At 35.6% G+C, this 21,332-nt stretch overlaps 1 protein-coding gene across 1 annotated transcript in view; it reads left to right on the forward strand.

Annotated features, from left to right (window-relative positions):
- The window catches only part of LOC107722896 (xin actin-binding repeat-containing protein 2-like), a 46,362-nt gene that overhangs the window by 10,388 nt on the left and 14,642 nt on the right, over window positions 1-21,332 (forward strand). The window contains exons 3-7 of the mRNA XM_016531392.1: window positions 3,253-3,383; window positions 9,221-9,349; window positions 19,340-19,426; window positions 21,022-21,091; window positions 21,215-21,309. Of these exons, the coding sequence (XP_016386878.1) occupies window positions 3,253-3,383; window positions 9,221-9,349; window positions 19,340-19,426; window positions 21,022-21,091; window positions 21,215-21,309 (512 nt within the window). The remainder of the gene's footprint in view (window positions 1-3,252; window positions 3,384-9,220; window positions 9,350-19,339; window positions 19,427-21,021; window positions 21,092-21,214; window positions 21,310-21,332) is intronic.

The following is a 21,332-nucleotide window of genomic DNA, read 5'->3' on the forward strand; positions in this document are numbered from 1 at the left end:
GTGTACACAACCACCCTATAATGATAAAAATCCACCCGCTCCTTTTTTTTTTAGCAGTGTCTCAGAGCTTACTGATCACAGAATCTGTAAAGTGTGACATCACACTTTACCAGCCCCGCCCACGATAGTTGACTGACACAGCCGTATTAGCTGCGGACCCTGAGTGAGCCGCACACACACTATCTGCCATGTTTATCTCCACGCCAGAGCATTTAAAAGCAGCATTCAAGTAAGAAATGTCTTCTTATTAGAGCTATAGAAGTTGTTCAGTCCAGAGCAGTGAGTGATTTTCTGCTTTTATTTTATTGTTTGGGTCATATTAAGAGCGTAGACCCAAACAGCGGTCAGTATAGGTATTGTATATTATGCTGCTGTCACTTAATACACCGATCTAATATAGACATTCGATTTCTTTCCCAGCTGTTTAACTTCACAGACATAACCGCCTGTGTTTTTGTAACTTAAGCGTGTTTTTAACATAAACTTGTGTGTGAAAGACAACTTTTAGTACTCACATGCGTGTGACAGCCGCTCTCTGTTCGCGTGCTTCGGATGTGTGCGTCCAGAAAAACGTATGGCTTTAAAACGCGTGATTTCAGCGCGATATACATGACAATCAAAACCAAACAGATGTTTTTTGGCAAACATCTCAAACATCTCGTATCTCAGATCTAGCTCGTAGATCTGAGCTACGAGCTAAAATTGCACAGCTCTGTTCTGGGAAAGAGGGCGGGGAGCAGCAGCTTATTTGCATTTAAAGAGAAATGGACTAAAACAGCCTGTTTATGCTTCCACTCAAAATAGGCATTTTCAAAATGAGATAATAAATTATCTGTGGGGTATTTTGAGCTGAAACTTCACAAACACATTCTGGGGACACCTGAGATTTATAATACATCTTGTAAAAAGGGGCATAATAGGTGCCCTTTAATATTGATTTATTTTGTATTAAATTAATAATTGACAGTTCTCATGCAATTTTTGGTGGATTTTTTTCTTAATGCTCATTGCAGCGCATAATGGGATTGCATTCTGTATGAATACAGGAGCGCCCCTAAAATACGGTCTAGATAGGCAGCTTGCTAGGTTTTTCATAGAAGAGAGAAAAAAAGTCTTAACAAGCACTACAAAATTGTATTAGCTGTGTTGTATGTCAGAAACATGTTCAATCACATGTGACAGGCTGTTATACACCTCAAATTTGAGTCCTTTAGAGAAATTGGGTAGTTGCACACACCCACATTAGTGCATTTTTCTTCGACTATACGTCAATATAAACATGCGCGAACACCGAGGGTGGGATTAGTTGCTCGGTTCGAGCTGCCAACAGCTCATTACCTTAATGAGGTTTTACAGCAGCCGGAGAGACGCGTCTTCATATTCGACAATGTCTAATTGGGTTAGTGATGGGTTGGCAGTGCAATTGATCTCAGTGACGCTCCTGGATGAAGCGAGAAAGCCTTCGGTCAACAAAGTTCCTCCACCACCTCGCAACATTTTCCCATTAAGGTCTCACCTCCGGCTATGTTTAGGCTTGTTAGAAATACAGTGTGACTTCACCCTAGAACAACTCTGAGGTGTCTGGCTTTGAGACGGCGTTGACGGATAGCCTGTTGTCTTAGCTGGAATTGCAACCTGGGTAGCTATGCAAACTCTCGCAGTTAAATGTAGAACCAGCCATTTGACCTTTGCAAACATGACCTGTGGTCGCATGTGATATTAAACCCGTATCTGCTCTGCATCCAAGAATAAGAACTCCTTGTAAGGTGCTCGGCTGAATACTGAGCAGGATTCCTGATTATTCAATTTAGCTCGGGCTGTCGAGTGCAGAATGTTATGTCATTTTATTGTCGAGTCATTAGTGAATTGTCATTTGTTGTGGATAAAGCAATTCATCTCCTTTTTTTAATGAGCAACACAATTAAAGTCTTAATGAAGCCGCTGTATGACTCCCAGATTGCTGTAATCAGTCTTTATTGAAGTTTTTAGAGTCACGTTCCACCTAAAAAAACCTGGTGCATTAATCTAAGGGTTGTTTTTACAAAGCGAGGACCTATAAATCTGTGGGTAAAACATTCAAATAGTAATGCAGATTTATATGTTCATCAAGGGGTAAATTATAGAACACTCTTTTGACTCTTTTTCAATATGCCCTGCAGTTAATCTTGCTTGTATGCACTAATGACTTGGTTTAATTTGGTAGTGTTTGCCAAGTCAAGCATCGCTATTATTATTGTTCATGTTTACACTTGGTGGTTTGAACAAACCCCTAACGTTAAGTTTGAAATCTTTCACCGTTTGTACTACAGGCGGAGAGAGGTGTGATGTTACTTTTCTGTGGCAGGTTTTGACCTGGGCCTGTACGTAAAAACCCAGAACACCCTTGGAACCACTTAGAAGAAACTAGAAACCCCCCAAAACACTCTAGCAACCACCCAGAGCAGCCTATAAACCACCCAAAACACTCTAGCAACCAGTTAGCAACCACCCAGAAGACCCTAGCAATTCCTTAGCAAGCACTCAGAAGACTCTAGCAAACAGATAGAAGCCAGTAAAGGCCTGTTCACACCAAGGACGATAACTATAATATAACACAAAATATAAATTTCTAAAAATTGTTCTCAATACTGGTGTGGACAATAATATAGCTATCTTTATAGCTATCGTTCTTGGTGTGAACGGCCTTAACACTAGCAAACAAATACTCACCCTAGTAACCCCTTAGCAACCATTCAGACCGCTTGGCAACCTCCCAGAAAGCATAAGCAACCTCCTAGACTCCACCCAGAACACCCTAGTAACCATACAGAAGAAACCATACAAAACACACCAGCAAAAAGTTAGCAACACCCTTAAGAGCATGATTTAGCAACCACCCAGAACTGTCTAGCAACTCCTTAGCAATCACCCAGAAGACTCTATAGACCACTAAAACAGCAAGCACTCAAAACTGCCTAGCAACTCCTTAGTACCCACCTAACCACTTCTAAGACCCTAAAAATCACCCAGAATACCATAGCCATCTAAAAACAAATTAACTCGGCATCCAAAGCAACCAGTTAACAATCATATAGAGCACCCTAGCAACCACTCAGGTCACCCTAGCAACCCCTTAGCAACCATCCAGGACATCCTAGCATTGTGGAGGTGTTTTTTAATTGCATGGGCAAGCACCACTCTTTTTTTCTTCTGAAAATACAGTATTCAAATCTAATTGGTTTGTTTTGTCTGTTGATTTCTTTCCACTTGCAGGTAGCGTCGCAGCATCCAGAACAGGCACGCTGGAGGAGAGCGCTCACTCCGAACCTGTCCCGCTGAAAAACCGCATGGCTGTGTACCAGGCGGCGGTTTCCAAACAGGACAGAACAGGCTTCTCCAGTTCGGTACGCTTTATAAACACACGCACACACACACACACACACACGGGTGAAAACTGATCCGATCATAGGAGACTCATTTGGGATGGAAATACCAGGTATAAACAGCAATCTGACCACTTGTGAATGAATTGCACGAGAGGGATTTTAAAGGGATAGTTCACCCAAAAAGCTCACCCTCAGGCCATCCAAGATGTAGGTGACTTTTTTTCTTGAATAGAACAGCAAAGAATATTTTTAGCTGAAACTGTGGTCCTTGGTGATTCTTAAAATGCAAGTCAATGGCTACCAGTTTTTGAGAATAAAAAAAGCATATCAAGGAACACAAAAATGAATACCTGATGATATATTGAGGTCTTATGAAGCGAAATGATAGGTCTGTGCAAGAAACTGAACATTATTTAGAACATTATTACCTGTAATCCAGAGCCTTTTTTTTAAGAGCGTTTGTTTATGTAATCACACAATGATGTAACATATATGCAATTATATTATTAAAGCACCCAGTAATGATGTGAAACGTGGATGTTTTACATGTCTAAAGCATATAAAGTGAATAAACTAGTCTTCATCAATGATAGGTCTGTGCAAGAAGAACATTATTTACATCTTTATTACCTGTAATCCAGAGCCTCAGGTACGCGGTCCAGAGTGATTCAGAACCAGAGTCTGGTTCACGAACGAATCATTCTTTTGAACCGGTTCTTTTTAATTAACCAAATTAATCAGTTCAACAAATCAGACTGAACCGCCTGAAACAGTTTGTGGCTTGAGCCACACAGATCTACAAGTTACTCAATTGAAACTCACTTTGAAGACCTATGAGCCAGTGACATGCACATGCGTGAACCAAGCACTTGAATGAAGGGATGAAATGAATGTTTTTATGGTTTCACATTGTTTATGTAAAAAGGTGAGCTGTTGAACACTAGTTTGTTCACTTTATATGCTGTAGACATGTAAAACATTTTTGGGTTCTTTAATAATTGCGTATTCGTTACGACACTGTGTGATTACCTAAACTTGTGAATCAGTTATTTAAATCAGAAACGAACTGTCCAAAAGAACCAGTTAGAGGAAACTAATCAGATTTCCCCATTGCCTGATGCTATGGATTAAAGGTAATAGTGTTGTAAATAATGTTCAGTTTCTTGCACAGACTGATTGTTTCGCTTCATAAGACCTCAATATATCAAGAGGCTCAGGTATTTTTATTTTTTTTCTCAAAAACTGGCAGCTGCTGACTTGCATTTTATGAATCACCAAGGACCATGTTTGCGATTTGTCGTGCACAATCGCAATGTAACGAGTAACGGTAAGTGTCAGTTCAAATGTAGTGGAGTAAAGAGTACACACGGTTGTAGCTTGAAATCTTCTGTACTGTTCTACTCAAGAAAAAAAGTCACCTACATCTTGGATGGCCTGAGGGAGAGTAAATTAACAGCGAATTTTCATTTTCGGGTAAACTATCCCTTTAATTCCAGGTGTAAACGGGGATTACGTGATCCTGCTTCATCTTGCATTTTATGAATCACCAAGGACCACGGTTGTAGCTTGAAATCTTCTTTACTGTTCTACTCAAGAAAAAAAGTCACCTACATCTTGGATGGCCCGAGGGAGAGAAAATACTCAGTACAAGTACAAAGTAGCCAAAAAAATACTTAAGTACAGTAACGAAGTACATTTACTCAAATACTTTACACCACTGCTGTTGAGCAGACTAACGCTATTTACTCAGCAGTTCCCATCCGGCTGTCTGAGTGTCATCAAATTGATCAGCCAATATCATTTAAATGAGACAAATGAGACAAACGAGGCACTCGTGCGGCACGCAAACTTGTTTTGTCAACGTCTCATTAGAGCAAACGATCAAGGCTGATAAATTCTGACTGTTCTGCGTTTAAACACTGCATGAGGACCGAGCGCTCATGTCAAATTCATGTATAATTCCAAACTCATTGATTTATACAGTAATTGCTGCCTTGATACATCAAATCACAAAAGAAACCAGTGTGCGTTTGATTTGCGCCCCTCGTCGCGGTAATGGAGACAGAACATTTGATAGACAAACGCAGTGATGAGGACAGAGAGGGAGACCAAATGAATTAGACAAGCAGTGGACTTCAGCAGGCAGTACATTATGCAGAAACCCCAGGTCTCCAAGGATTTGGCAGTTCTGGAGAAATCTCCTAAAAAAGGTTTCTTAGAAACAGAATTTAGTGACATCAGTAGTGGCTTTGATTCAGGTGCCTTAGCTGAGACATGAGAAGAACACAATCACCCGTTTTACACAGGAATAAAATCATTTTTTTTCAACAGTATTTGTTTTTGATTTTCTGTAAAACACCTAAACATTGTTAAAACAAAACACATTTAATTAAGAAGCCAAATGAGTAGCATAAGACTTGTTAAGAATAAGAATATATATTACTGTTCAATAGTTTTTGTTTGAAAGAAATAATACTTTTATTCAGCAAGGGTTCATTAAATTGATCAAATATGACACATTTATAATGTTACAAAAGATTTTTATTTGAAATCAATGCTGTTCCTGTCTATTCGTTAAAGAATCCTGAAAAAACTGTATCACAGTTTCACAAAAATATTAAGAAGCATGACTGTTTTCAACACAGATAATAATAAGAAATGTTTCTTGAGCAGCAAATCAGCATATTAGAATGATTTCTGAAGGATCGTATGACAGTGAAGACTGAAGTAATGATGCTGAAAATTCAACTTCGTATCACAGAAATAAATTACATTTTAAAATGTATTAAAATAGAAAACAGTTATTTAAAATCATAATAATATTTCACAAATTTTCTGTTTTTGACCAAATAAATGCATCCTTGGTGAGCATAAGAGACTTCTTTTAAAAACATTACAAAAACCTAACCATCCCAAACTTTTAAACAGTAGTGTATGTTTTATATTCTCTGAATTAGGTTTCTTAACATGTGTTAACTGTTTTTTAGTTATAGTTTATCTTTTGACAAAAATGTCCTTTTAATTTAGTCACTGTTTGTCTTGTCATATTCTTTGGTTTTCTAATGTCTCATGTCTAAAAAGACTTCGAAAATAACATTTAAGTTCATTTTTACTGAAATCAACATTAAACTGTCTTTGTAAAAACTCAGAGCTCCTAAGTAACATATAATGAGTGTAGTGTAGTATTAGCTAATATTTAGACATTATTGTGAATTCTTTATTTAGAAGGAATAATTTCCATATTTTAGAGACTGTTTAGAATATATTTTAGGATATGTTATGCTTAGTGCGTTTTCAAGGCAACAGTGCATTCGCGATGCATCTTCATCTCGTCTTTTTCATTAGCAAAATAAAAAGATTAACACTGAATGAGGTAAAAATCTTGCAATGTTATCCAGTTTTTCTTCTCTTGGTGACGCAAAGCAGCTTCATGTCCTTGACACTCTAAAGCCAGAGTGAGGTGAAGGGCTGAATGCCTCTTTGGACCCCACAGTAGAGAGGTCATGTGCGTGTGCAGTGACATCATTGTTTTCTATGGCTTTGTCACAGTGTGAGAGTGAAATGCGATGATGGCTGACCAGTGGGAGTTCAGAACCTCTCCAGAAACCCAATTCCCTCTGTCTCGCTCTCTTTCTCTCTCTTAGGCCGGCTGCTAAAAACAGCATTGCATGTCCGCTCTGCGCCAGTGGAGGTCAGATCCCTACAGGAGGGTAAAAAGTACAGAGAAATTACTGTTTCTGCTTCAGTACAAGTTAAAATCTACCGGTACACTCTTAAAAATAAAGGTGCTTCACAGTGCCATAGAAGAACCTTTTTGTCTAAATGGTTCCATAAAGAACCTTTAACATCTGAAGAACCTTTCTGTTTGACAAAAGGTTCTTTGTGGCGAAAGCAGGTTCTTCAGATTACAAAAAGGTAAGAAAGAGATGGTTCTTTAAAGAACCTTTGACTGAATGCTTCTTTGTGGAACCAAAAATGGTTCTTCTATGGCATCGCTTGAAGAACCTTTTGAAGCACCTTTATTTTTAAGAGTGTAGTATTAGTGGCATAATGTCGGCTCATTCCTCGGTGTTTTAAGTTTTAATGTTGCCGATAGAGTAAGGCACTTACAAGTCAAATATGAAGATTAAAATATAAAGTGTGTTTATCCTATATGTTGTTATGTTGTTGATAGAGCTTAACTTGTGTTAAACCTGGAACATTCCTTTAAGTTAGAGTAATGGTTTAAATACATCAGTGTGTTATTTAAAGCAATAGTTGTGGTGACTGCTGTAATATAAGAGCTTTTTATAAGACAGATAATATAAGCCACGATGACCTGTGAAATATGTACTCTTGAGTAAAATTGTAACGAGTAAAAATAGCGTTTTGCTTTGAAAATACAGTAAGTACAAACATGCCTATTTTCTATGCAAAATAGATTTATTATAGATGATGCTTAAATTCACAGAACTCGTTTGTTCACAAAAAGCATTATTTACCTACAGCAATTAAAGCTAAAGGAATGGTTCACACAAATATAAAGATTTGCTGAAAATGTACTCACCCTCTGGCCATTCAAGATGTACAGTAGATGAGTTTGTTTCTGCATGGGAAGAGATTTGAGAAATGTAGCATTACATCACTCGCTCACCAATGGATCTGTCAGACTCTGTTTCTGTCTCTTGTGTTTTGTTCCCCACGTGCTCCATGTCCTGGTTTCCCCCGTGTTCCTCCTATGCCCATATTTGGTCCTTCCTGTTCCTGTCCTTATTAATATCATTCGATCCCAGGTGTGTCCCATTAGTTTCCATATGTATTTTAGCCCTGTGTTTCCAGAGTCCTGCGTGCTGTCTTGATCGTCAATCCCCGTGTCCTACGTGTGGTATTCCTTTGGTGTCAATAAAGACTGTTAATTCTGGATTCTCCTGTGTTCTCCTCGTTCCTCGCTGCTTGTTCCTCGCTCCTCACAGTAGGCACACCGTGACAGGATCCTCTGCAGTGAATGGGTGCCGTCAGAATGAGAGTCCAAACAGCTGATAAAAACATCACAATAATCCACAAGTAATCCACACCACTCCAGTCCAGCAATTAATGTCTTCTGAAGTAAAAAAGTTGTGCATTTATGAGAAACACATTCACCATTAAGGCATTTTTAACTTCAAACCATTGGCTCTGTCTAAAATATGAGTCCTCTATCCATAATACTGTTTTCTCTAGTGAAAAAGTTGTCTGAATTAGGAGAGAAATATGCACAGATCAAACACCGTTTACAAGTAAAAACAGTTCTAAACAAATATGTGGGTGGATTTTGATTTGAGAGGACTTCTCAAGGCATGTCAAATCTTAAAAGTCTGCTGTATCCTGCATCTGATATTTAGAACTCATTTGCAATATAGAATTGCACCGTGCAAACCGCATTCATTAATTTTGTAGATGGAATTCATTTGCAAAATTAATAAATGAAGCAGGCTTTGAAACAAAGCAGACGGCATGTGCAAATAAACAACACTTCCAGAAGGCGACATCATGAAAGGGTTAACAGGATTGCTGAGTAAATGAAACCTCACAGTATCAGGACCTCACAATACCATGCCATGCAAATAAGACTGTCATGCAAAATCTTAAAATGTGATTTTGGAAAGCCACAGAGATAATGAGATTAGGGCGGGTGCTTGTGTGTGTGTGTGTGTGTGTAAGCCACATTGTCTCATGAATATATGAATATTTTTGTTTGATGGTGGATGAAGACGAGAGACAAGTGATCACACTTTCACTCCCATAATCTTGCAGCTCTTGTAAAAGCATAAATCTGCTTAGCATGATTTTCAACGCGGGCGGTCTCTCTCTGTCTTTGTCTCTTTCTTCTCGATCAGGTCATGGAGGAAGCCGAGGTTTGTTCCCTGCCTGGGGGTCTGGCCAGTGTCCGCAGACAGTTCGAGAATGAGGGCATGTCATCATCTCACACGGTCACCCAGATTCACCACACACACAGATCTGTGCAGGTCAGTGTTGGAAGATACTTGGGAACTGCTTCTCAAACTGGTAACTCGTAATATACACTACTGTTCAAAAGCTTTGGGTCAGTATGGTTTTTTTTCTTACTTTCAAAAATATTAAGCAGCTCAACTGTTTATAATAATAGGAAAAACTTTTATAATAAGAAGAAATATTTCTTGAGCAGCAAATCAGCATATTAGAATGATTTCTGAAGGATCATGTGACACTGAATACTGAAGACCATTACTGGAGTAATGATGCTCAAAATTCAGCTTTTTCATCACATGAATAAATTACATTTTAAAATGTATTCAAATAGAAAACAGCTATTTTAAATCTTAATAATATTTCACACTATATTCTTGTTTTTAAAATTCTTCTTTCTTTTTTTATTATTAAATAAATGCAGCCATGCTGAGCATAAGAGACTTTTTTCATAAACATTAAAAAAATATCAGAGATCCCAAAATGTTGACAACGGTAGTGTATATATGTTATAATATACAGTACATATTAAAAAAATAAATAAAGAATTGATCTAAAACTATTTAATAATAAATGAGCCTTTTGGATTTGTAATGGTTAACATATCAGACATATGTTGGCATATTTATACAGTTAAAAGTTTGGACACGCTTCCTCAATTTTATTATTAGTTTATTTATTATTAGTATTTTTATTTTTTATTTGACTTTGTTTTTTTTTCTATAAACAATGTTAATTATTGTAGTCAATTTTCCTACTTAAGGTTATTTTGAGTAATATTTCACAATATATTTTATTTACAATATATATTTCACAATATATTAAAATATAATTTTATTAAATAATATATAATTTAAAAAAAATAATATATTACTGCAGAAAAATAAAAAAAATTACTGATCCAAAACTTTTGAACAGTAGTATAAAATCAAATAGGCAACCTAGTTATGTTGCATTGCAGTCGCATACATCTGCAACAAAATGTTTTCGATGAATAAGAACATGCAGGCTTTTTTATATTTAAACATTACAGGCCAAACCAAACTACAAAAAATGAAAAATGTTTATTTATTTATCTTCAATAAATATATTATTTAATATATTTTTTAATATTTAATTATATTTGAGCAAATCATCGGAATGGCATACAGTATATGCATACTGCTATGTATGTGTATTGAAAAGAATGAAGTGCTAAAATGCATTTGAGATGCAGTTACTTTGATTTTGACTCACTGACATACAGAATCTGTTAAAAAATAAATGAATTTTAATGTCGTACTAAAGTGTCACACATCATTACACACATATCAGTTTAGCTTCTACCCAGGCGATTTATGGCACAAGAAAATCGTGACTCAACATAAAGAAGAACACACTCTTATTTTGTTAATCTTTTTTGTGCTTTTGTACATTTTAAAGTCCCAAAACTAATCCTAAAGGTGTTTCACATCTGGCTTTTGTTTTCCATTCTAATCTGCAATTGTAAAATTAAGACTTGGATGCAAAACTAGTTCAAATGCAATGAAGCGTATGGGTGTAAGATGCTAAAATACACATTGTTTCAGTCAAATTTACTTCTGTTTCCTTAGATGCAGGACACTTGTGTATCTTTTAGCATGCTTGGCAACCCTAATCACCACTAGTTTTAGTTCTGGTACAGGTATTAAATGCTATAAGCATGCATGCAACTTCCACATGAGCAAAACGTCTTCTGGTGTAGAAAAGAGAGTGTGTGCATGGACTTTCAAAATAAGATTAATCCTCTTACAGCTGACCTTACACCAAAACCCGAAATCTGACACAATAACAAGTCAAATCTCTATCCATCTGTACCCTCTCAGATCTGCATAGATTCTCTCAAGCTTCTGAAGCCCATTAGCATTGGCACATGCAAATATTATGCATGCAGCGCCTGCCTCTGAAAAAAAATCAGATACTGCTCGCATTGAGAGAAGCAGAATGGAGATAAATTTTGGTCACAGTCTGTGTAAACCAGCTCTGCCGATCCAAATTGAATCCAGTCCACCCATCCATACCAGTGGGTCTGAGCGCGCTCTGTTCGCCCTGCAGGGACGAGGTGGTTTCGGCTCACTGATAGAGGAAAAAAAAACATCAGACTGAATACAGAATGACAGGAGAAAGTGGGAGATGTGCTCTCGTCTCGTCTGCCAGCACATCAGCGCTCAAGTGCTCTAAAGCCGTGCCTCTCAAACTGTGCTAGCTGACGTGAATCAGCAAATGTCAAATATTATGAAGCATATATTTAAATTCATTTTTTATTATGCCTTATTTCTAATTTCTGATTGATGTGCAATTTAAAGTGTGTGCTTCATCCAGTTTTAAATGTGAAATGTATGTGGGATGCTAATCAGGACACTTGATTACGGGCTGTGAAATTTGCTAGGACAAGCTACTTTGCAAATGTTATTGAGAAAAATCACCGAAATCCGAGAGTTCTTTTTTCAACGATTGACTCTGTTTTGAACCCTAAATTAGAGGTGCCTGCCGATACATCTGTTGAATTATGAAAAAGCTTTTATCCAATTCTTTGACGGTCGAATATCAGAGGTTCGAAATAATATACAGCAGTGTACATATGTGCCTTTGACTGCACCAGAAACCCCTGCTATGCTATCTGAATTTGAGCCTATCTCCATATCCACTTTTAATGACATTTTTTCTAAGTTGAAGCCTACATCTGCTCCTCAAGACATTATTCCGACACCTCTGTTAAGGCAAATCATCGAAACGGTCAGTCCATATATAGTTTCTATAATAAATAAAAGCTTACTTTCAGGGATCGTCCCCGAGTACTGTAAACACGCTGTTGTTCAGCCCTGGTTGAAAAAAGAAAATCTGGATAAGAGCGTTCTTTGCAACTATAGACCAATCTCTAAACTTCCATTTCTGGCCAAGATTTTAGAGAAAAGTATTCTTATTCTTAACTGGAGTCATTCCTTAAAGAAAATTATATTTGTGAAGTATGTCAGGTTTAAGAAGCACCATAGCACAGAAACAGTATTATTAAAGTTTTATTTTAACTTTTTTTTGGCAACCGATCAAGGGAATATAACTGCACTTTTGCTTTTAGACCTCACAGCAGCGTTTGACACAGTTGGACCATCATTTTCTCATTTCCCGACTTGAAACATGTGCTGGCATCTCTGGAAATGCCTTAAATTGGTTTAAATCCTATCTGTTAAATAGAAGTTTCTCTGTTTGTATGGGTGAGTGCACATCAGTTTCATCACCTTTATCATGTGGTATTCCTCAAGGGTCTGTGTTTGCACCGCTTCTCTTCTCTCTCTATATGCTCCCATTAGGTTAGATTCTGCATAAATACAGTGTGTCCTTCCACTGCTACGCAGACAATACACAATTGAATGTACCATTTAAGTCAAATGACTCCACTGCCATGGAAAGATTGTTGGCCTGTCTGAATGATGTCAAGGCATGGATGTCTATAAATTTTTTGAGCCTAAATGAATCGAAAACGGAATTGATTCTCTTTGGTCCCTCTGAACTTGATAAAGCAGTTCAAATTAAGCTGGGTCCCCTGAGCCCCTTTAGGAAACATCATGTAAAAAATTTGGGCACTTAAATTTGACAAGCAGATAAATGAAATCGTCAGAAAGAGTTTTTTCAAACTGAGGATGATCTCTAAGACTAAGCCTTTTTTATCCCAGAAAGATTTGGAAAATCTTAAATGTACTTGCAATTTCTGAGTGAAAATTGTTTTGACACCAATTTTTATTTAGTGAATTTAGTTTGTTTACGTATTTTTAGTGGTGGCAGCAATTTTGTAACTGGCTTCCTTTCAATTCAGTAGCATTCAGCCCAGTTAACAGTGAATGTTTTCATAATTTTGGGTAACACTCTGTCAAGGTTCTCTCAAAAGTTATGAACAAACCAGGGGGGTGCTACGGGGGTGCTAGAGGATGCTAAGCACCCTCAAATGAAATCAATAGCACCCTCAGTTAAAGCTGTAATAATGCCATTTCATTGCAGATTTGGCAAACAATCCAGTGCGTTATGGTTTGCGCTCTGGAGATTGGTGTAGCCAATCACAGACATAACTGTTGATTTATTAAATGCAACAGCCAATCAGAGACGTTTAAGTTAGAATCCACTCACCGCTCAAATCACCACAGTTTTTATTCAGGTGTAGCGTCCAGCATGAATCATCTTATTTGGCAAACAATCCAGTGCGTTATGGTTTGCGCTCTGGAGATTGGTTTCTGTTTCAACATGTTTGTGCAGCGTTGAGCAATGTAGCCAATCACAGACATATCTGTTGATTTATTAAATGCAACAGCCAATCAGAAACGTTTAAGTTAGAATCCACTCACCGCTCAAATCACCACAGTTTTTATTCAGGTGTAGCGTCCAGCATGAATCATCTTATTATTACAAAGTTTAGACGTGATGTAAATAAGAGATTCGTTGTGCAGTGTGAACTTCATCGGTTATAAGGCAACTTTGTGAGATCGCGATGAACTAAGATGAGTGACAGCTTTTTAGTGATTATGAAGATAGCACTCTTTGCGCCATAGCAATAAATTACATATACAAGTAATAAATTATATTAGCACCCTCACTAATTTAAGAAGCACCCTCAGTGATTTGATTCTGGAGCCGGGCCTGGAACAAACATTATTCCAGTAACACTATTAGAATGTTAGTTCAAAGTTATGTGGTCTTTAATAATGTTCTTAAAACATTAGCTCAAAAACATTATTTATGCATCATTCATGGAATGTTTTTTCCCCTGAAACATTTTTAAAACATTTGAAAAACTAGATGCTTTGGATATTCAAAGAACAGTATGAAAAACAGTGTTTTTATAACTTATTAGGAGCGTTAGCAAAGCATTTTTAGAACAAATTTCTGTTAGCTGGGAATGTTGATATGCAATTTGAATTAGAATGACAGGAAGAGGAATTCAACAAAGTAAACATCTGCTAGATTTCATGAAGGTAATATGAGTGATATGTTTTTGACTCTGAAATGCTGGATTCAGGTCTCAGTTTTGAGAATTGATAAAGAAGTGAAGTCTTACAGCAGTTTTAAGCACTTTTAAACAGACGGGAGACGTTTTAAAAATCTTTATGAGCAGTTATTAACCATTTACACTGTTACACTGCATTCATGAAACCATGATTTGCTACCTGCTAGTCAAAGGCAGGTGATATTGGGAGGAAATAATGGTGTGGAAAGTGATAGTGATATTGATATTACGTTCCTGAGCAGCAGATAATCTCACCAGTATTTTTGTTTTTTCTAGAAGAGAAAGATTGTAAATTGCTTATAAAATGTTCCTTGGTGTAAACTTAGGGTTACACTTTAGTTTAGGGTCCAGTTCTCACTATTAAAAATAGTTGCTTATTCACATGTATATTACAAGCATATTGGCTATTTATTAATACTTATGAAGCACATATTAATGCCTTATTCTGCATGAACATATTTTAGGTTGCTTAATCCCACCCCATACATAAACACTTAACAGCTATCTTACACGCTAAAAAATGCTGGGTTGTTTCAACCCAACTTTGGGTCAAATATGGACTAACCCAACTTTTGGGTTAAAAATTGAATGTAAAAATTTAACCCAACAGCTGGGTTAGTCCATATTTGACCCAAAGTTGGGTTGAAACAACCCAGCATTTTTTAGAGTGTACTAACTATTAATCAGTAGTAATTAGGAGTTTATTGAGGTAAAAGTCATAGTTAGTTAATAGTGATAAGTGGTCCTCAGACTAAAGTGTGACCAAATTAGGTACATTTACTACAAATATGCTGTAAATATACACTCTAAAAATGCTGGGTTAAATACAACCCAGGGCTGGGTAAAATAGGGACATAGCATTTTTTAGAGTGTAACATTTTGAGAACCACTGCTTTAAATGTCTCTATTTTTGTAGCTTTATGAAATCAAGATGCAATCGTATACAGACAAAGTGTAGTTTACTGAACATTAGATAGAATTACCACATAAAATAGCTAAAGTTTGGCAGTAATCCACAGCTCACAAAGAGAAGCATGTTGTAAATGATAAGCACTGAGTAGACAAATGAGAGCATAAGCTGACATTATGTATCATGCAGCAGTTATTTGAGAGAAGGATCAAAGCATTCTGCTGCAGCAGGTCATCTCATTATCTGTGCTTTCTGTTGCTCTGGGTGACACTAATTTATTAAACTTGTTTGTGTGTGCATGTTAGGAAGGAGGTGTGTGTATATTTAAACTATAACTTGTGTCACATTCTGTGTGTGTTTGGTATGTAGGATGTATTTTTGAGCTTGTTTTTTATCCTTTTTCTGGATAATGAGGTCTGTGTTTATCTTTTATATTTTAGACAAGTGTGATTTTGTTTTAGTTTTTTAGTTTTTCTATAGGTTATTTTCTGTTCAGATTATCTAAGACAACCCCAAAATGTCTTCAGCTTTCTTTAAGACTTTTTAAACAAAACATGTTTAAAACAAGTTTCTTTTCAACCACAGTACCTTAATTTAAGCAGGAATAAATGGAGAACTAGAAGTTCCTCTTAAAATGAAATGAACAAAGAGTCAATAATCAGTATATTAATTTAAAAAAATTATTAAAAAATAAATAAACCTTTGAAATTGCCTCAAAAGTTCTTGTGATGTCAAAATCACATTGAAAGTGCCCAATCATTTACTGTATTCTAAAATATAAAATATATTTTAAAAAGAAATATAATAAAAGAGCATTGTAACAATTTTTATATTATAAAATCATAAAATATTATATTAAAAATATTTTACCTTTTTATGAGTTTATTTACTTAATTATAGATGTTTTGTCATGCTCTATTTTATTCCATCAGTAAAAGGTTACATTTTTAAGTGACATTGATATCACTAGATTTTTTTTAATAACTTTTATCTTATTCAGTAAATGCCAATTGTTACATTTAATCTACAAATGAGAGTCTTGTGAAAGAGCCTTAATTTTTTAACACAGTAATATGTCAATGAGATGTATATCGGTGCATTAATGCAAAAAATATTAAACCGAATCAAGATCAAAACTGAACTGAATCAAAATTTTTTTAAAAAAATAAAAAATTCTCAATGCAGCCCTACAAATAGCTTTTTTTTTTTATCCTTTTGCCAATCAAGTTAAAAGATATCATTGAACAGTTCACTTCTGAGCGTAGCCAATGAACTTTGTCCTTTATTCCCATTTTCAAATGCTTTTTCGCTTTGAATCAAAGTTTGTAGTGTTGTGATTCATCTCAGAGCTGGTTGGTTTGGTTAATGACTTGGAACTCTTTATTAAAGTGTTTTTTGAAGTCTCTCTGGAGAAAATGAAAAATACTTCACCAGAAGCCAAGCAGCTGAAGCAGTAGGCGGTCACTATTGCGCTGTTGCTTTGATGAGTGTTTTTAGGTCTGATTCTCAGTCACCTTTGGTTATAATGATGCAGTCTGCATCAGTGTGTGTCAGTCGTATCTCTTTTAACGATGAGCGTGTGTTTTCGGGCTGTTTTTATGGATTGGTATTGATTTTGTCCCTGTTGATGATATCACACTTGTTTATGCGCAGCTGCATGTGTTTGTGTGTGGGAGTGTGAGTTGGAACATGTTATAACATTACAAAATCTGCTCATCCGAGGGCTGAAACCATTACACCTGCCGTTTAACAGTAATTGACACTGACTAATCGTAATCCTGAAATGGAAAACGAAAATGTACAGATTAATTCCAAGCTTTAATTTGTGCTTGGGTAATGCAGATTTCATGCAAATATGCATAAATTAATTTTTTGATTTTATTATAATGTTGTTTCCTTGTGCATGTGTGTATTACAGAATGTGTAAAGGGCTGAGATATGCTAGCAGCACTAGGTTAAGTATGTGGCTTTTATTTCAAAATGTTCAAACATTTGTCACTATGGTTTTGACAAGTCGTGTAGTTTTGAGAAAACAACCTTCAGCATTTGATGCCTGTTGGTTTGATATCTAGCTTTCTAATGCAATACATGAAGTTCAAAAGTTTGAAATCATCAAGATTTTTTAATGTTTTATCTATTTTAGTCTCTTCTGCTCACCTAAGCCGTATTTATTTAATCAAAAATACAATAAAAATAGTAATATTGTGAAATATCACTACAATTTAAAATAACTGTTTTCTATTTGAATATATTTTAAAATGAAATTTATTCCTGTGACGCAATGCTGAATTTTCAGCATCATTAATTCAGTCTTCTTCAGTGTCACATGATCCTTCACAAATCATTCTAATATGCTGATTTGATGCTTAATTGTTATCAATTATTATTAGTGTCTTTGATTGACTTAATTATTATCGTCTTATTATCAGTGTTTTTGATGAGTAGAAAGTTCAAAAGAACAGTATTTATTTGAAATAGAGTTCTTTTGTAACATTATAAATATCTTTACTGTCACTTTTGATTAATTTAATGTATCCTCTGCTGAAATTTTTTTTTAATTTCTTTGAAAAAATATCATGTATCTCAGTTTCCACAAAAATATTATGTAGCAAAATGGTTTTCAGCATGCATTATAATAAGAAATGTTTCTTGAGCAGCAAATCAGCATTTTAACATGATTTCTGAAGGATCATGTGACACTGAAGACTGGAGTAATGATGCTGAAAATTCAGCTTTGCATCACAGGAATAAACTACTTTTTAAAATATATTAAAAAAGAAAAGCGTTATTTGAAATTGTAATAATATTTCACAACATTACTGTTTTTACTGTATTTTTAATTAAATAAATGCAGCCTTGGTGAGCAGAAGAGTCTTCTTTCTAAACATTTAAAAATCTTAATTTTAAACCTAAATTTCTTAATTTTGATCAGTAGTATATATTTCTAATGTTAAATAATTTTCTAAATACTTTTTGAATACTAAATACTTAGCACTTTTCGTGTATATTTTTGTTCACAATAGAGATACAGCAACACATTACATCACAAATATATTTGTTTGTGACTAAGAAAAGGCTGTGCAGATAAGATAAGACTACTGGGGTGCCTCAGGGCTCAGTTCTTGGACCACTTCTCTTCTCTGTCTACATGGCATCATTAGGTTCTGTCATTCAGAAACATGGCTTTTCATACCACTGATATGCTGATGACACTCAACTCTACCTCTCATTCCATCCTGATGATCCGACAATAGCTGCTTGCATCTCAGCTTGTCTAACAGACATTTCTTGCTAGATGAAGGACCATCACCTTCAACTCAAACTGGCCAAGACAGAACTGCTTGTGGTTACAGCAAACCCATCGTTTCATCACAATTTCACCATCCAGTTAGGCACATCAACCATAACTCCTTCAAAAACAGCCAGAAACCTTGGAGTTATGATTGATCATCAGCTGACTTTCTCAGACCACATTGCTAAAACTGCCCGGTCCTGCAGATTTGCTTTATTCAACATCAAGAAGATCAGGCCCTTTCTTTCGGAACATGCAACACAACTCAGTTTATGGGAAAAGTATTCTTAAAATGCATTCAAAATTCTGAATAATTTGTAATATATAATTATTCACGGTATTTAGAAGTGCCCACGATAACAATATCGTGCATATTCATTACCGTGATGTATCACATTACCGAATACCGGCACAAGTCTAATTCTATCTGTTTTCTTTTCATTTATTATACAATTAACAAAAGCAAAAAAGACCTCTAACACTAGCTTGCTCTATTCTTTTTCTATTCTATCTGTTTTCTTTTTATTTATTATATTATTTAAAAAAAAAACTTGCTACGTGTACTGCGTTAAGCTAACTGAGACTTGTTATAGCACTTGCGTATCATTGCTCTTTTGTTGATTTTGATTGCTTCCATTGTCCTCATTTGTAAGTCGCTTTGGATAAAAGTGTCTGCTAAATGACTAAATAATAAATAAATAAATAATAAGATATTTTGTGTGAGCGCTTTCTTGGAAAGACAGTGTGTGTTTTTCTCTGTCTCATCCTCTTAACAACCCTTGTCTCCTGTCACGCAGGAGGTGTCAAATTCATCAGCGATGAGTGTGGTGAGCAGCAGCGGGGGTCGACAAGTCTCGCAGCAGGTCTTCCTCCAGGATGAAAGGGTACAGACATTTCCGACAGCCCTGCTACTAATAACTCTCCATTTCACAAAAACGTCAGACACTAACAGTAGTGGATCTCGCCAACAGGAGCTACGCTGACAATCACACGGCTCTTAATTTACAGTCTCTATAGTGCCTCATTTCTGTTTACTATCTGCTGTGAAATGTCACTGCAACTGATCAGTTTTCAATAATGTGAAAATGTCATTTAGAAGCTGGAGGTTTTAGCGTCATCATCTCCACATAAACACTTGCATTTACATTCATTCATTTGGTGGGTGCTTTTATCCTAATTGACTTGCATTGCATTTAACATATATATTTTATATATAACGTATATATTTTATCAGTTTATGCACTGCCTGAGAATCAAACCCATAACTTTGCCCTCCTTATAATAATCTCATGGTAAAAGATGCTAAAAGTGATTAGAAATGAGGACAAGGGGAATAAATAAAGGTTTGAAGTAACCCTGCGCAAATAGACGTGAGAGTATAGTCCAGTAGAATAATTCATGGAATATTGATTGTTAAATCGAGTGAGCAGATCAATGTCTGTTGAGTAGAATAAAAATAAAACACTAAAACCCTGAAACATTGCATTTGATAAGATTAAAAGTGCTTCAAAGGCTCTTGTCATGTCGAAGTCGCATTAAAGGGGTCATATGATGCTTTTTAAAAGATCATTATTTTGTGTATTTGGTGTAACAGAATATGTTGACATGCTCATGTTCAAAAAACACATTATTTTTCAAATACTGTACATTATTGTAGGTCCTATATGCCTATATTGTGAAAATATTTATATTATAACATTTATTAAAATATTTATTAAAAATATTTTACCTTTTTATATGTGGCTCATCTGATTAGAATTTAGAGTTTGATATATTTTTTTTAACCCAAGTGTAGCATAATGTAGTTGTTTTTGCACTAATGATTTTATCTTTTGGTTTGCATCCATGAACTTTCAAATAAAATGTTTCATTTGAAAAATTTCATTCAATAGATTATTCAAAAATATGCATTACCACATGGCTATTTAATATATAATCCATTGTGTTTATTTACTGAGCTGTAAATTGTCATGCACTACTTTTATCCATCAGTAAAATGGATTTTTCAGTTGTTGTTGTTTTTTTAATTGACCTTAACATTACAAGATCAATTAAGAAACCAGGTGTATTATTTATTTTCTAGTTTATTTTTGCATTTCCGTAAATGACAGAATTTTTGCCTTTAATCCCATAATGTCCTGTGAAAAGACCTTGATTTCTTTAACTCGGTGTATGTGAGAGACACTGTTACAGGGATACCTTACTGCCCACATTTCCATGTTGAGAGTTTTAATAAATGTGTTTACTCATTATAGTATTATAAACTCAGCTGCTAAAGCAACACCACGTTCAGTGATTTGACTCCCTAGGAATGAATGCACATACTTATAAAACACAGTGCTTATGAAAACATCTGCCAAATGCAGAAATGTAAATTCATGTTAGAACTGTTCATTTAGATCCTTTGGCATTCACTCCATTTCATTATTGCATATGCCACTAAATTGGAAGTTGTTGTATTTATTTTGCCATATTACAGGCTGCACGTGATCAAATCGCTCATAACCAGGAGGTTATATCCGGTTATGAGAATCATCACAATGAAATGGGTAAGTTTACCAGCAGTAATTTATAGATAATAAGTTCTATATCACACAATGACTCATTCTTTGGTTTACAGTGCATTTTACAGAGGCTCACAAGATGTATTTAATTTTAACTTTTGCTTCCAGAGGAGGAAGAGTACTATCCGAGGCTCTCGACTAAAGAACTGGCACAGCATTTTGAAAAGACTATTGAGGAGGCAGCCCCCAGCAAGAAAATGAAGGTAAGTGTTTTTTTTGCCTACAT

The sequence above is a fragment of the Sinocyclocheilus rhinocerous genome, unplaced genomic scaffold, assembly GCF_001515625.1.
Source record: "Sinocyclocheilus rhinocerous isolate Xijiao unplaced genomic scaffold, SAMN03320098_v1.1 scaffold934, whole genome shotgun sequence".
NCBI lineage: Eukaryota > Metazoa > Chordata > Actinopteri > Cypriniformes > Cyprinidae > Sinocyclocheilus > Sinocyclocheilus rhinocerous.